This window comes from Pelmatolapia mariae, linkage group LG7 (assembly GCF_036321145.2).
Source record: "Pelmatolapia mariae isolate MD_Pm_ZW linkage group LG7, Pm_UMD_F_2, whole genome shotgun sequence".
NCBI classification, from domain to species: domain Eukaryota; kingdom Metazoa; phylum Chordata; class Actinopteri; order Cichliformes; family Cichlidae; genus Pelmatolapia; species Pelmatolapia mariae.
In genome coordinates, this window is record NC_086233.1 from 31533974 (window position 1) to 31549943 (window position 15970).

A 15970-nucleotide genomic window follows, 5' to 3' on the forward strand; every position below is an offset into this window, starting at 1 on the left:
TGCTGAAGAATAAAGGTGGTCATACAGATATTGACTTTCAAGCTTGTTAGAAGTGTACAAACCCTTTATAGAGTGTATTTCCATGTATTTGTGTTTAAGTTAAAAAAAAAAAAACTGTTGCACCTAGTTCCCATTTTGAGGATTGATGCAAGATTTTTTCACAGTACTGTAAAACACCATGAATTGTTATACTGACTCAGTTTTAAGTATAAAAGTTTGACCTAGAAAGCAGAATTTACCCTGTGTATCCTCTCATGACTGTTGATTCAGCTTCAGAATTATGTAATATATATATATATATATATATATATATATATATATATATATATATATATATCTGAAGTGTTTCAGTCCCTGCAAACTTCCAGGCTATGGGCTCTGTGACTCTGACTCCTCAGTAATAGTGCGGTAGTGCTGTGGCTGATTTTGAACCATGGGAGAATCTGTGTGGTCAAACAGAGCTAGCCTTCTCATGTGTCCTTTCAGCAGGAATTTTTGAGACATTACCAGAGCACCATAGCCCTGAGAGTGTGAGAAAGCATAGCCTGACCGCCTGGTGACACGCTTTTTCAGTGTGCGACGAGGAGCAGGTGCTGGCAATGCCTCTTTTCGCGCCTTAGCTCTCACCTAGAAAGAAACAAGTTAGATGACTTTAATATTTATTTAGTTTATTGCACAACATTACATCAGTTCACATCCTTATTTACGGTCCACCAACTCCTACACATAAGATGTCTAAAAGACAAGATGGCTTTTATGTCTATCTAATATTTTTCTCACCTCGTCATTGATGGTAGGACGAAGCTGTATGAGAATGAAACGAAATGCTACCACAGGCAGGACACAGAGGAGCGAACTCAGGAATATGGTGAGCCATATGTTAGGCTGGTTCAAAGAGTTTCTTGCTGTGCCTGGAATCCAAACAAATATTGGACCAGCAATTAAAAACAAAGTAAAAGAATTGTTGTAAGTTACAGCATTATAATGTACGTATGTAAGTGATAAACACTAAATCCACAAAAAAATGGAATACGTGGAAACACTGACCTATTTACACTGTATCAATCAGCCAAATGTTAAAACGGAAATAACTTAATAAGGTTTAATTTCTCAAAAATCAAGTGGACCACAGCAAGTAGCCTCCATGGCAGATCTACTTACCAGTGAAGGGGAAAGCAGACGTGAAGATCAAAAACATGCCGCTGCTGTACATGGTGAATGTGATGGCAAAGTAGACCGCAATACTTCCCCACACAAATAATTGGTTTATTGCTGTCCAGTAATAGGTGTCAAGAAACAGCTGAAAAGAATTAGTGTTTTTAAATGTGTTCAGTGACTGAGATAAGTATAATTTTATACTGTGGTATGGGATACATACATATATAAATTAAAAAGGCAATCCCACAAATATAATGTTTACACATTTAAAAAGCTGTTCACTGATTTGTAGTGCAAAATATTACAGAAACAGAGGACGAACAGTGTTGCAACGTCACTATCATTTTCTTTTATCGCAAGGCAAATATGTCATTGCCAAGCATGCTATAATGCTTCTGACAACAAGAGTTGTATTTCTTACCTGTGCGAACACCACAATAAGCAGGCAGGTCTGTGCCAGTAAAGCAAACGACTGATAGTCGGCAATGTCTTTTCCGTCATCTCTGACTGTGTCATGCATGGAAGCCCAGGGAATAAAGAAGAGGATCAAGGAACTGTAGCAGCTGTGCATCACACACCTCACAAAAGCTTTCTTATTGAAGTATTGGTTCTTCTGGCCTGGAGCGTAGAGCTGAGGGTGCTGTAAACTCCAGCGATCATTTACATCCTGCAGAAAACAAGGTTTCGAGAAAGAGATGAGAAAGCCTGGTTGATGCAGGCACTGGGATATGACATAAAAATTACACCTAAACATGGTGAATTATTTTCTGCTGCATATGTTACACAGTGGAAATTTGTGTTTGTTTAATGGTTTATGTTGTTTTGATCATAATGTGTACTGGTGCATAGAGTACTGATTTTATTTGAATGGTTTTATCCTGATATTTATATTGCATGTTTTAGTGTTGTTGCACGATATCCTTTTAATCCAGTGTGGACTAGGGGGACAATAGTAGGCACTTGTTGAAGTGTGGGTGTGCCCTGAGGCGGGATATTAGCCACCAAACAAACTTGTTAGAGAAGACGGTGAGCTCAGAGAGGAGGAAGGAAGAAACACATGCAAGCCAGCGCCTGCCTGATCGTGGGGTGCGACGGGTCATTCGCGACGGACCAGCCAGCGTAACGCGGCGACCCAGTCCCGACAGCAAGAAGAACGATATTGGGAGGCGACGTGTGTAATCGACAGCAGGGAAGAGGTGCACCTCAGTGTGTGAGAAATGTTGTATTATTTTTTTGGAATAGTGCATATTTATGAATAAATGGTACAGTATTTAAGACCTGCTTAGTCTCTGGGCCCTGAGCGCTGATTCACTTGCTCATCCTTGTATGTGAAAGAAATTTAAGGTGGGATATTTACACTTACCAGCCTATGCTGGCTACACATACCTGTTCAAAGAGGCTCAAGCCGAGGACAGGAAGAGCTGTGTAAATTGTGTTGTAGAAGGTGATGAACCACTCGTCATACACAGTCTGTAGATAATCAGAATGTGCATGAATGTAGCATTAAAGAAATTATATGAATTTACTTATATACATTTGTCCTCAATTGTTGGTGAGGAACTGGTTTTCAGTCTGAGATAGAGTTAAATCATTAAAAAAAATCTCCCAGCACAAAAACTACAACAGTGTTTAGATAAATAATTAACACACCATGACTGACTACAGAGTTTGCTTTTTGCTTGTGAAAGGTTTAGTTACAGCTCTACGTTTATTTTATTTTATTTAAAATTCTCTCTATTTCTTTGTTTTTGTGTTGTTTTGGGTAAGTTTATATTATATGCAAATGGCAAACTTCCAAGGCTGAAAAGAAAGCCAATGCAATAAAGGGCCAAAAACTGTAGATCCTTGAAGCTGGGTCAAAAAAGTAAATTCCCATAGTCTACCTTATTAAAATGCATTACAGCATGGTGTTTACAGCCTGCATCCTCCTTCATGGCAGCCATACAGGATAGCCTGAGTTGTGATAATAATCACCCATTTAAATTATAGTGGGATAAATGATTTGCTGTGTCTGTGCAATGCAGCTATACAGACCATGAATGCAGCTTGCTAAACAAGATGCTAGCATAAACTGATAACTGAGCACTCTAACCTGTCCAATACAGGGCTTCAGCAGCCAATCAGCAACTGACCGGTATATCCATGTTTTTCTGCAATATGGCTATATGGTCTTTTTGTTATTTTGCTCATTTTTCTTCCTTACTATATTTCCTTCTGTTTTCTCAAACTGCATATAAACATTTACATTTCACTATACATTTACAATCCATATGTCTCACCTGTGCTGAGAAACCGCAAAAGAAGGCGTACCAGAAATGCACAAGGGTAAAAGTGAAGTTCTTGTAAAAGAAATATCCAAGGAACTTGCACATGCGGATGTAGGACCAGCGGCCATGCACCAGCAGGAGGCGCTGAAGGTAACGGAACTGGGCAAAGGAATAGTCACTGGACAGAACTGCCTGCATGCCTTCCTGTCCACTGATACCTACACCAATATGAGCAGCTGACACACAGAAAAGGAAGAAATAAAATACATAATAAAATACACAATATCAGCTACATATTTCCCAGCTAGATAGTTGTAGTAAAAATACAGTTACCCTTTATCATGCTGACATCATTGGCTCCATCCCCAATGGCAAGAGTGACAGCCTGCTTGTATTTCTTGACCAGCTGAACCACTTGGGCCTTCTGCAAAGGAGTGACCCTGCAGCAAATCACTGTCTGACACATGCATGCTGTCCTCAGCAGCTCCAACCTCAAGTTCTTCTCCAGTGCAAAGGCCTGATGATGAAGGGAAGAGGGGATTACAGTAGTGCAATGAGGTCATCTGCCAAGCCTCCCTGGCGCAACCTCATCACCTCACAATGGACACCAAAAGGAAAGTCTCTTAAGGCAGGTAAATTTTAATAATCATAGTAGTATAAAAATATTAAATTCCAAAGTGTATATGTTTAATGCTAGTTACATTTAAATTAAAATTCTGTAAATTTCTCATTTTAATCACTTAAAAAAATTCTGTGAGTAGTTTTCAGATCTGGACGACTCGTTTTAATTACTTGCACACTTCAGATTTGGTGCAGTTTACTGCATTCTTAAACTACTGGTCTCAGAGCACACACACACAAAAAAAAACAGTGAATGTAACATGTTTGTCATCAGTGCTGCGACTGGCTAAATCTGACTAAGGTTATACTACTGGCAAGCTGAGGTACCAAGTAGAAGTACCAAGATGAGGTAATTCTGAGCTTGTGTCATTCTAGCAGCAGCACCCTGTTTGTGGCTGACTTTACAGGACTACCCCCGCCACAACTCAGCCAGTGTATCACAACCTGTTCAGGATCAGGAGCATAACCAGACAATTTTTTGGCCAGCATTTTGTCCTGATATGTGTCCTATTAAACTTGCCTCTAACATGCTATTGGATGTGTTTATCAGAGGAAGCCACAACGGATGATCGCTGCTCAGCTGCAGGCTGCACTCATCCAGGCATGGAGAGCAATTTCTCAACAGAATCAGATACTTATGCAGTCCATGTGCAGACAGGTGGCAGCTTATATCACAACCAGAATAAGTCGTACCTCAAATTAAGCACCTTCTATACACATATAAAATCTATTTCAAACATAACATTGGGTGATTAATACATGTATGGAAGCACAAGTGAGAAGGAACAACACAAGAAACAATTCTTGTGGCTTCAGAAGCTTCTTACCAAACTGTGTCCATTTATAATTAGGCCATATTCTCCATCCACCTTCTCATCCTGCACAGTCTCCATTTTCTCAACCCAAAACAGGCCTCCGCGGGATGTAGTCACAGATGGCTCCTCTGCTGCTTCTGGACACATTTTCCTTCGAGCATTCCTGAAAATATGTGGACAGAGTAAACTATTTTAAATATATTTAAAAAAAAACCCTTAAAATCTTAAAACTCTTAACCCAGCTTCTTCTTTTTCTTCATTACTATTATTTTTATCTTATGTCAGATTTTTACGTAATTAATTTTTTTATGTTAGAATTAGCTTATGATAGTTAGTTAAAAAATAAGATGGTGACAGTTTCTATTATTTTATGGGCTATGTTTATTTGAAAGAACAGTAACAAAAAGCTTCAAATATGTGTCAGTTTGTTCCTAATTAAAGAATGGTCATAACTTTCTTAGTTATTTTAAGTATGTTTAAATTTCTACTAGACTCACAGTAGCTCCTCTTTGACTCCTTCAGCAGTGTTTGCTGAAACAAAGAAGATGTCCTTCATCTCCTCTCTTAGCATGTTACAGGAATAGCCAATGTTTTCTGCTGTCTCTGTTTCAAAAAAAAAAAAATCTCAGTCACTTTGGTGTAATACATTTTTCTAACTGTATATCATATGGCAGTATTATTTATCCATTTTGAAATGAGTGGTTTAAATAGATTACACAGTATGTTGACACTGACCTTGCTTATCTCCAGTTAACACCCATATTTTGATGTCAGCTTTAGCCAGTTGCTCAATGGTCTGTGGCACACCATCTTGCAACTTGTCCTCCACAGCTGTCGCTCCCAACAACTAAAGCCACAAATGTAGTTATCATTTAAACTGATGCTGCAGAAAGTAAAGCAATGAAGCCATCCTTTGCTTTTATCGCAAATGATAGTTAAAGAATGCGCATTTAACTGTAACTCTAGTGGAAAATCAAGTATCATTTCTGCCAAAGTACTCACAGGCAATCAACCAGCAAACTGTGGTCGGTCTATCTAGCAACATGGCAAGGGTTTTTGGACTAACCATCATATCTTTCTCTATCTCTTCATAAAGCTCATCAAGTTTTTCTTCACGTCCCTCCATGGCGATGCTGGCCTCATGGTGGCGCTGTGCCCAATCTTTCATGTAGCTCTCATCTAAATCCTTGTAGGCCAAAGCCAGTGTACGGAGGCCATCACCTGCATACTCCTATTTTTGTTTGATAAATGAAATTAATTAAAAAAATAATACTACTGACTTTAGCTTCAAGCTGCTGGTATAAGCTTTTGATTGCTCACATTGAGGTGATTTGTGGTCAGCTTCATCAGTTTGTTACAGGAGGGGTCCAATCTTTCCAAGATGATGGTGTCTGCACCTTTGCAGTATAGAGTCAACTTCCCCTCTGGGCCACGCACTGTAAATGACACGGAAAGTTACAATTATGTTATACAGAAATGTATCACAGGTAGGTACCGAGCAGCTGGTCCTAGGTTATAAAATAAAAAGTTGAATGGAAAGACAATATTTTTAAATTATATTTTTAATTATAATATTATGTAAATAGATCTTTAATCAGAAAATTAATAAAATATTAAAGAAAATTATCAAATATCTTCCCTGTGATAAAAAGAAACTTTAGAAATTAAACATCTTGCTGCCCCTTTATCTCACCTATCACTGACATCCTCTTCCTCACATTATTGAAGTCCAGAACAGCCAGAAGTTCATAGATGACTTGTCTGCCCATCTCTACGACTGTGATGGTTTCTGGTGTGCGTGATCGGAACACAAATCCAAAGTTTCTTGCAGCAGTTACCAGAGCGCCTTCATCAGGTGACTGAGCCTGATAATTGAGCTCTCCTACCACATAAACATTATAAACGATATTAGTGTAGTGGTAAGTGAAAATGTGAAAATTGTGCATTTGAGGACTATAAAAGTCAATTTGTTGGGTTTTGTTTTGTTTTTTTATATGCCCTACACATATAATGGAGAACTTATCCTTAAATAGTAATAGTGGCGATTAAAAGAAAAAAGAAAAACAGTCACTCTGTATTATTCAAGACTAGGGTCTATTAAAAAAACATATTTAATTATCAGGACATTTGCTGCAAAGCAGTTCTGCTATCAACTGCTTTTAAAGAGTTTTATTAAATAAAAGATGTCTTTTAGGGGACCCCTCACCCTCTTTCTTTTCCTCAGGCATGACAGTGTGACACAGGGATAGCAAGCGGAAGAACTCCTGAGTCTCAGGGTTTCCACTTCTCACCATCTCCACCAGACTGTGGTCATGAAAGCTGAACTTTGGATCAGCCAGATTGTTCCAGGAGAAGTCCACTCTTTCTGTCCTCTGCAAGAAAAGCCAAAACAACAAAGTTGGATCAACACTTCCTTTAAACAAAGTTCACAAACAATGCAATGGATGTAATTTCCTCTCACCTCTGTAATTTCCACTCTTTGTCCAGAGAAATCATAGAGGTCCCCTGAATATATGATAAATGTACTGTTAAATCAGTTGTTCAACCAATGTGTTTCCATTTGCCTTACAAATTTTTACACAAGCAAAGCTGCTCACCGTAAGCTTTTCCATTAATGGAGCACTTGTTGAAAGTCATGATGTTCTGTGTCAGAGTGCCAGTCTTGTCACTGAAGATGTATTTAATCTGGCCTAGCTCCTCACTGAGTGTGGTGGTTCTTGCCTGAGCTGGAGTATCTTTCTTAGGATAGTACATCTTCCTGTCCCAGTCTATGAAGAAGCTGTTTCCCAGACGAATGACTTCCACGCTAATATTGTAGCAAAAATTGGTCAGTTGGTCAAAACATGAAACAATTGTCAAGGTTTTTCTGTACTGAAACTTACCTGACGTAGAGAGAAATTGGTACCACTGTGTTAAGAACGATGACATAAGACCAGAAGGTGAGGAATGATGAGAGATGAGCATCAATGCCCTCTTCGCGAGGAAGAAACACAGTGAACAAAGAGCCCTCGTTTGCTTCCCAGAATGCATTTAAAATGGCCATAATGGCACAGATAAATGCCAGGAAACCGAAGATCTGATAGAGTAAAGAGATCACAAATCTGCATGTGAGTAATTAATTTTTTTATGAACGTAATATATATTATGAGTCATCTTTAAAACATTTATAGATGCGTGTGTATAAACTCACACACAGCACAAGGATATTCATCAGGTGATCAATGCTGGTCCGTTTGAATACTGACTTTCCGCTGTTCTGCATCAGCTTAGTGTCAGGACCTGTAGAGGTTCATGTTGTCATGTTGAGACACACTGAAAATACTGGTGTTACAGTTACAGTTTTTAGAAGGTTTACAGGCTGTTTAGTAGTAGGAGAAAGTAGTAAAAGAAAAAAATACAGGGGTTTTTTGTGCTTTTACACAACACACTGTAGTAGACTTTAGTACAAGGAAGAGACCCTCACCTCTATAATAGAAACTGTGAAACCTCTAACAAATGTGTGAATTTGGTTGAAGTTGATTCTCAGAAAGAGTTTTTGTGAGTCCCATAATAGCCTGTACCTCAAAAAGAGATATGCCAATTGATAGATGTATTCCCAAATTATTTCTGGACAAAACAGTAATTGAGATGGCAGTTAGTGCGACACATTAAAGCTAATTCTTCTATAGTCCGACTGGTTAGAAGGAAGATTCAGAGGTTAAATTCCTTCCAAATTAAATTCCTAATTTAGCTAATAAATTTGCAAAAAAATTGTAACAATAAAATAAAATAGTATTTTATATATGTCTACTACAACTGGTTTTACAATGCAGGTAAATATAAATAGTTAGGCTATTTCACTTTCAAAAGCTGGACACTTTAACAAGTCTAATGTGTAACACTCGCACACTTTACTCAAGAAGCCCATCCATCCTCTACTTTACTGTGTGTATTTACATTATTATCAGAGTAAATCATAAAGGTTAAATCCAAAAAGAATCTTGTCCATTGCAAACTGTACACAACTGCAGTACCAGTAGCCAGCTAGCATACCTCCAAAAATTACCAAACCGAAGCACCACTCAGTGTTCCTGAGAGTGCAGCCTCTGAGCAGCATTTTGTCATTGTCCAAAGCATAGATGTCATTGTTCACTGTCAGGGTCCCTTTGAACTTGTCCAGACGGTTGTTGGGAGGTTCACATCGCACTTCACCTGAGAAACAGAGGTGTCAGCAACAGATTTTGGATTAAAGTTCCCAGGTTTCAAGGGAATAAGCTCACATATAGCTCCACTTCCTCAAACCTAGCTGTTTGCAGAAATTAAAAAAATACTGAAAATAAATACATTCACAGAATACAATTCAAATTCAATGTGACAGTCTTTTAAATTCTCTAACATATTTTTTGGGTCATTTTGAATGTGATGGGAGCAACTTGCATGGGCCTCATAGGGCAGGAAAAAGTGTGACATACTAGCCAGGGCACCAATGGTGGGAAAGGCCCTTGCAAGCCTGGAATAAAATGTTTGCTTTAGTTTGAATTTCTTCCTTTTATTTCTGTTGTAATTCATTTGCCTGGTCAAAAGATCCATCCCTTCTTCTTTACAGCACAGGTAATTATTATTCTATGTACACTAGGTTACTGTTAAAGGACATTGTGAGTGATAGCTTTCCTCATAAAAGTATATTTAGAGTATCAAGAAAGAAATAAAAGAATGAATAAGGAGAGAATAAGGAGAGAAGTCAGCATTTATTTAAAAAAGGTGAGCTGGTGAGCAAGATAAACTACACTCAAACTATTCCACTTTGAAGCCATGCAGGTTGAGGTTTAGCATCTTGCTAAAATATGCAAAGCCTATCATTTGAAAAAGACACAATCTGGATGGGATGTTGTTTTAAAACCTGGTTATACCTTTTATCCTCAATGGTGCCTTTCCTAATGTGCAGGTGTCAATTTCCCATCCACTAATGTACCTCTATACGACTTGATACAGTACGCAGTAATTGTATTTGCTGCTGAACAAGCACTCTCCTCTTTAATACAGAAGATGGGGCTTTATTTTTCTAACATAACTTGAAATTTCAATTAAATTTGGCCACAGAAAAGCAATTTCTGAAAATGTTCCTGAGCTCGTGCAGTGATTTTATTGACAGAACCATGCCCGATTTTAATGCAGTGCTACTAACATTAGTAAATATTCATGAAATTGTAAAAAGTCTCAATTTAAAAATTTGATCTGCTTTTATTCTGTCTTGCGGGTATTTCTGAGGTATGTTATAAGTTTGTTATATGACAGATCATAGTCATTGTTCTGTAAGTAATTGCATCTACGTGTCAGTAAATGTTTTTTTCCTGATCTTCTCATGGCAAAGTCTGCCATCTAGTGGGTTAACATGGGAAGCACCATGTAAGAGCACAAGCGGGAGTTTTTCTCCCAGCGCTCGACAGGGAAGGTCCATTTCTCTGTCTCTGACAATTCCTGCATCTATTACTCTTGAAAAGGCATAATCTGTAAGTGTGGCGAAATTGATTGATTGATCTCACTTATTAGTACCTTGTTCAGTGAAGAGATGACTTTCTTTTGTGTTTAAAAAGTTTGTTACATTACTAGTGTAAGCTAGCTGTTGGTGCTTTGTTTAGCATGTTAGCATGAAACATACTAGCGTATGGTGTTAGCTGTATTTCTTGACATGCGATGCCAGTGTATTGTTGATGTTGAAATTGTGTAGTGGCTGTTTACTCATGACAACAATGTTGAATGTACCATTTGTGTATTTGTATGGAGACTAAATACACCATACTCTATTTCTGTTATTACAGTTTTACAAAAGAATGAAAGAATTTACAAATGGCGCAAATCAGTGAAGCTCTGAGGAATGTGACACAGTCTCCTAAGTGTTCACTGAAGTCATTTAATGTGTAGCTTTCTGCATAAGTCGGATAGAGACATTCAGCTGAGGGCAGAAGAGTTTTGTTGCATCATGATAATGCATATCATTGTATTTTTTTGCACAGTGTCATCACTTTTTTGAAATTGGGATTTTATAGACATTTATAGACAAAAACATTATTTACAGGAATGTACTGTAAAAATTTCATTCAAGACTATTTTTTTTTCTGTTGTTTCTGTTTCTGCATCTTCTCACCATTAAAGGCAGCCAATGCCTCAATGTTGTCTCCCAACTCTCCGGTTGCAGTCAGAGCCTGTTTTACCTTCAGATTAGTTTCTCTGGGGGAGACCAAGAGGACATGAAAAAGGTAAGGGAAATGTAAGGCATTGTTAGAAATTAGCCATTATGCTAACATACACAGGCTTTTGCACAGTACTCCACACTCACCCATCTAATTCAGCTGTTTCCACATAAACTAAATTAAGGGGCTCACTGCTAGACAGCAACAGAAGGTCTGCCTAAGAAATGAAAGCAATAAGTATGATCCAGTAGATTGAAACTTTTGAATTTATTGCTTTCACTTGCTTCAAATCTTTACTATAGCCTCCCAAAACGTACTGTGACAAACTCATTATTCTCCAGTTTGACTATGTCCCCAACCTGAACATTCATCCATTTTTCATTTTTTAGTCTGTCGGGAAAAGGAACAAAGACGTAAAACACAGAAATGAATCCAAACACTGCATAATTCTTTGAACAAAAGTTGTTCTTTTTTTTCATTTGGGTTTCCAAAGACTTACTGGCCATCCACGAGGACGTCCACCTTTCGGTTATTCACTTGTCTGTCACATTTGTGTCTGTTCTGCTCAGTTGATACAAGAGAAAATATTGTTTGCTTACAAATCAGATTTTAGTTCCTTATTTTTTCTTTTCCCTAATATTGAATGAGATTCTTTTTTGGTTAAATAAGATTTCAATTCTGTTTCCAATTTTTATAATTTCTGCTTACTATGTCATCATTGGCATCCTTGACTGCCGATATAGACAGCACAAAAACCAAAGGGACGGCTGTGGTGAACCACGACAAAGAGGAGATTTGTGGGATTAACTGTGGACACACACACACACACACACATTACTTTAGTACAATGATCATTTAGCTTGATCATCTGCAAGCTAAATAAACTTAAATTGCATTACATATGGACATTTTACTGATAATGTTTGCACAATGTGCAGAGATGGTTCTACGCTTTCTGTAGAGATACCTGAAGGATAAGAAGGAAGAGGAAGTAGGCATTAGCGAGTCTTCTGAACTGCTCAAATAAATTAAGCGGCAGGAAGGTGAAGATGTTGTATTTGGAGGTCCTGATGGCATTGTTCTAAAGTAGAGGAAATTTCCAGATATTAGTCTCTGAGATGTATGTAATTTTCAAAACCAAATAACCAAAAAGAATTAAAAAAAAAACTCAAAAGACACATTTGTGATTGACAGCATTTAAGTATGTCTGTAAATGTTGCAGTGAAGTAGCAATCTGTGCTTTCGATCTCAGTACGACTTTCAGTCTCTAATATCCATTGTATTTAATGAATATTCATAATAAGATTTGTTTTTATACTTACAGCATAGCCATGAGATAAATTGAAAGATCTGTCATTAGCTCTTAAACGTCTCTCCTCTGTGAAAATAAAACATGGAGGGTGAGAGTTTACAATAAGTTAAAGGAGCGCTAAGAAAAAAAAAATCTACTCTGAAAAAAATGTTTACTCCAATTCATACTTACCACTTAAATTTACAAAAGTTTCAAAACCCAGTAGTCCAGGAATATTTTCAAACAAGAAAACCCGGATAAACAAAACAGTTATTCAGTGCATAGCAGAAATTCTGCATGCATCAGAGCTTACCTTCGCTTTTCCCTTTTCCACGTACCCGGTTAAAGCGTGACACTACCGATCCCATCTTTATCTCAGTATTTCCATGTTTTACAACCTAGGGAAAGCATGCATGTGTTTTTATGACAGTGACCTATGTAGCTAGGCAAAGGTTAGGTTCCTTTGTGGCTTACATATATCGAAAAAGCAAGTGAATGGAGAAACTGTTGCAAAAACAAGAGGGAGTCAGTTAATATATGGAAGGCCATGTTTGAGTAGAATTGTGATTCACTGTAAAAAAAAAAAAAAAAAAAATTTAAAAAAATAAAATATATATATGTAAATATTTAATGATTAATAGGATTCAAGGATTAATAGAAAAAAGTACAAGTGGCCAACATGTAGGGAACACTTGGTATAACAGACTTATGAAAGTGATATGGAAATAAAAATGAGAAAAAAAACAACCTTAAAAGCTCTGACAGCATCTTAAAAAAGCTTAAAGTTTTACATGCAATCTGTTCAATTCATTATTTTTTTTGTTGTTGATATATTGGGTGTATATAGCTGCTGACTGATGACAGACACTATCACCAAAAGAGTGCCGATGATGGTAGTAAACAACTACAATTATCTACATACTATATCTATCTAGCTATACTTTATTTATTACTACTAAATAGAACTATATAGATATAGGGTAAATAGATTTGAAAATTAGACAAGAGTAAATACAAAATGCAATTTTTAAAATGATGACCCTTCCCAGAAGTGGCCATCCTAGCAAAATTCCTTAGAGATTGCATGAAGCCACAGACAAATCCAGAAAAATACATTTAAGAACTGCAGGCCTGACTTGCTTCAGTTAAGGTCAATGTTCAAGATTCAACAATAAGAGACTGGACAAAAATGGCGTCTATGGTAGAGCTCCAAGGTTAAAACCATTGCTGACCAAAAACAACACAAAGACTTGTCCCAAACCTGCCAAAAACATCTTGACAATCTTCAAGACTTTTGGGAAAACATTTAGTGGACTTACTTGAAAAATATATCCGTTACATCTGGCGTCAAACTAACAAAGCATTTCATAAAAAGAACATCACACCAACAGTCACATATTGCTGTGGTAGTAGCATGATGGTATGTGGCTGCTTTTGCTGTTATCTAGGCTGCTGAACCTGGACAACTTGCTGTAACAGATGGAAGTATTAATTCTGCATTCTACTAGAAAAAAATGTTAATGAGGGAGAATATAGCCATAAGTTTGTGCCATGAAGTTCAAGCACACTCAAAAACACACCAGCATGACATTCATGCTCAAAAACCCTCCAATATGTATGAATTAAAACAATTCTGTAAAGAAGAGTGGGCCAAAATTCCTCCCCAGCCACGTGAAAGACTCATTCTCAGATATTACAAATACTTGATTGCAGTTCTTGCTGACAAGGGTGGCACAACCTGGTGTTATGATTAGGGGGCAATTACTTTTGCAACATAGGCTAGCTTACCTTAATAAATAAAATCATCATTTAAAAACTCCATTCGCATTCTCAGTTATCCTAGTCTAACATAAAAAATTATTCTGTGACAAATGTGCAAAAAAAAGAAATTAAGAAGGAGGCAAATACATTTCACTGCACTGTACACCCACTCTCCAGACTTTATTTGTGTTACTAAGCTATAAAGACATAAAACCACTCCTGTTTTAACCGTTTGTGCCAGTCATTCAGGCTTGTTCATCACCCTTAAGTTTCCATTATAACATACAAGTACTGTTTGTATTTTTCATCATGTTTTCCTTTTGCAAAGTAAAGTTCTGAATAGAAACAGTGAGAATAGGAAATGTTGACAGTGAAATCAATAGCAATTTAACAGTAATGAAGTGAGTCTGAGGTTAGACACTAACCTCTAATGCTACCTAATACATTTATGGAATCTTCAAGCATAAAAAGAAGCCAACAAACTTTATTAAGTTTCATTTAATATTTCTTCACTCACAATAATATTAAATCAGTCCAAACTATTGTGAATCTGACCTGGCCGGAAATCTAGGTCAAACTTCAAGGGTTCAAATTGTGAGCTTGTTTGTGATTATTATTAATGACATTCAGGATATCAAACACACTTCCACGGTCTGAAGTGAAAATCAGCCACATACCTCAACAAAATTATGATTTCCTCTGTCCTCAAAGTCCTGCTCACACACAAGCACAGGCTGGAAAAAAAAAAGAGGTTTTTAAGATTTTAAAGTTTCCTTTTATTTCTGCCTTTGACAAAGTTAACCCACGCTAGGTACCAATCCAGGTACCAAGTGGTGGGAGAGGTGCCTACAGTAGAGATTTCAGGTTCATCCAGGAAGAACTGGGCTGGGATGCCCCTCCACCTAGCAACTCAGGGCTTGTTTGAACAGTGCAGTGATCTTTGGACCTCGATGGCGACTCAGTGTAGGATGTAGGTGCGGTAAAACAGCAATAACTGGGAAGAAATTCAGCCAATCAGAGGTAGCATTACGGTTGCGACCTGGGCGGTCAGGTATGTAACACACCCCGTGCCAGATGCGCATGCTCAAATTGAGCAGTTGACTTAAATTCAGGTCACGTTTTGACTCATTCATAAGCATGAAGAAATCATGTATTTCTTCATGATTGTCACCAAATATGGAGCTTGCTGACATTTAACAGTCTGATCTCAAAATAATGGAAAGGCATATCATAGATAAGTTATTTTATTTGTCAAGATTAAAAGGAAGTCTGTGAGGAAAGATAAAATCTGATCTGTGTCCCATTAGAATTTATTAACTGTTGGAGCATAATACAGAATTAGCAGTAATGACAGTAAAACTGAAGGGCCGGTTCATTGATAGAGGCCATTAGCTGGTCCAATGTGGTCTAAACTTGTGAATACAGTGCATAAAGTAAACTGTGTTGATCTACAACACAAGGATGTGAAGTATCAGAAAGAAGGCTGAGCTTTGTAATCTAACACTTCCTAATGAAATGGATGAAACCACACGTGAGACAGATGGTGGTAGAGCTGATTTAATGGAAACCCCAGGAGCAGAGGGATGATTCACAACAGGTAGATGTTCTGTCCTGTTTGAAGCCACTGAAGATACAGTCAGGAACTGTAACAACCTCTTGAACATTTTCAGCAAATAAAATGCTTTGGTTTTGATTGATAAAGGCAGTAAAAAACCACCCAGGTGAGAAAGTAAATTTTGAAGGGCTCTACTGGCAAACTGTTTCAGCAAAGAGGAAGTTCACACACACACTATCGCAGCCCCACCAATGCTTCTGTTTTTCATAAACAAATGTATTGCAGCTCTGGTGACTAATGATGATCAACTGGAACTAAAAAGTGCAATTTGT

General features: G+C 37.5%; 1 protein-coding gene across 1 annotated transcript; it reads right to left on the reverse strand.

Annotated features, from left to right (window-relative positions):
* Positions 1-369: 369 nt before the first annotated feature.
* On the reverse strand, positions 370-12404 carry LOC134631736 (phospholipid-transporting ATPase ID-like). Its single transcript, XM_063480292.1, has 26 exons — positions 12354-12404; positions 11999-12112; positions 11740-11838; positions 11531-11592; positions 11349-11421; positions 11178-11248; positions 10986-11068; positions 8894-9052; positions 8052-8140; positions 7744-7937; positions 7459-7667; positions 7323-7366; positions 7068-7233; positions 6555-6743; positions 6182-6297; positions 5928-6092; positions 5597-5708; positions 5359-5464; positions 4874-5024; positions 3759-3942; positions 3438-3661; positions 2545-2628; positions 1580-1825; positions 1162-1300; positions 781-911; positions 370-627 (listed from the first exon to the last, which is right to left on the reverse strand). Exons 5-26 carry the CDS (start codon positions 11400-11402, stop codon positions 370-372), a joined length of 3174 nt encoding a protein of 1057 aa, XP_063336362.1. The 5' UTR covers positions 11403-11421; positions 11531-11592; positions 11740-11838; positions 11999-12112; positions 12354-12404.
* Between the last annotated feature and the right edge of the window lie 3566 nt (positions 12405-15970).

Excerpts from the sequence above, each read along its gene's own strand:
- LOC134631736 (XM_063480292.1), bottom strand. The coding sequence starts at position 11,402 with ATGAATGTTCAGGTTGGGGACATAGTCAAACTGGAGAATAATGAGTTT. Across the intron at positions 8,141-8,893 it reads CGGTTTGGTAATTTTTGGAG|GTCCTGACACTAAGCTGATG; the intron begins GTATGCTAGCTG and ends GAACCTCTACAG. Across the intron at positions 912-1,161 it reads GTCTGCTTTCCCCTTCACTG|GCACAGCAAGAAACTCTTTG; the intron begins GTAAGTAGATCT and ends TTTGGATTCCAG.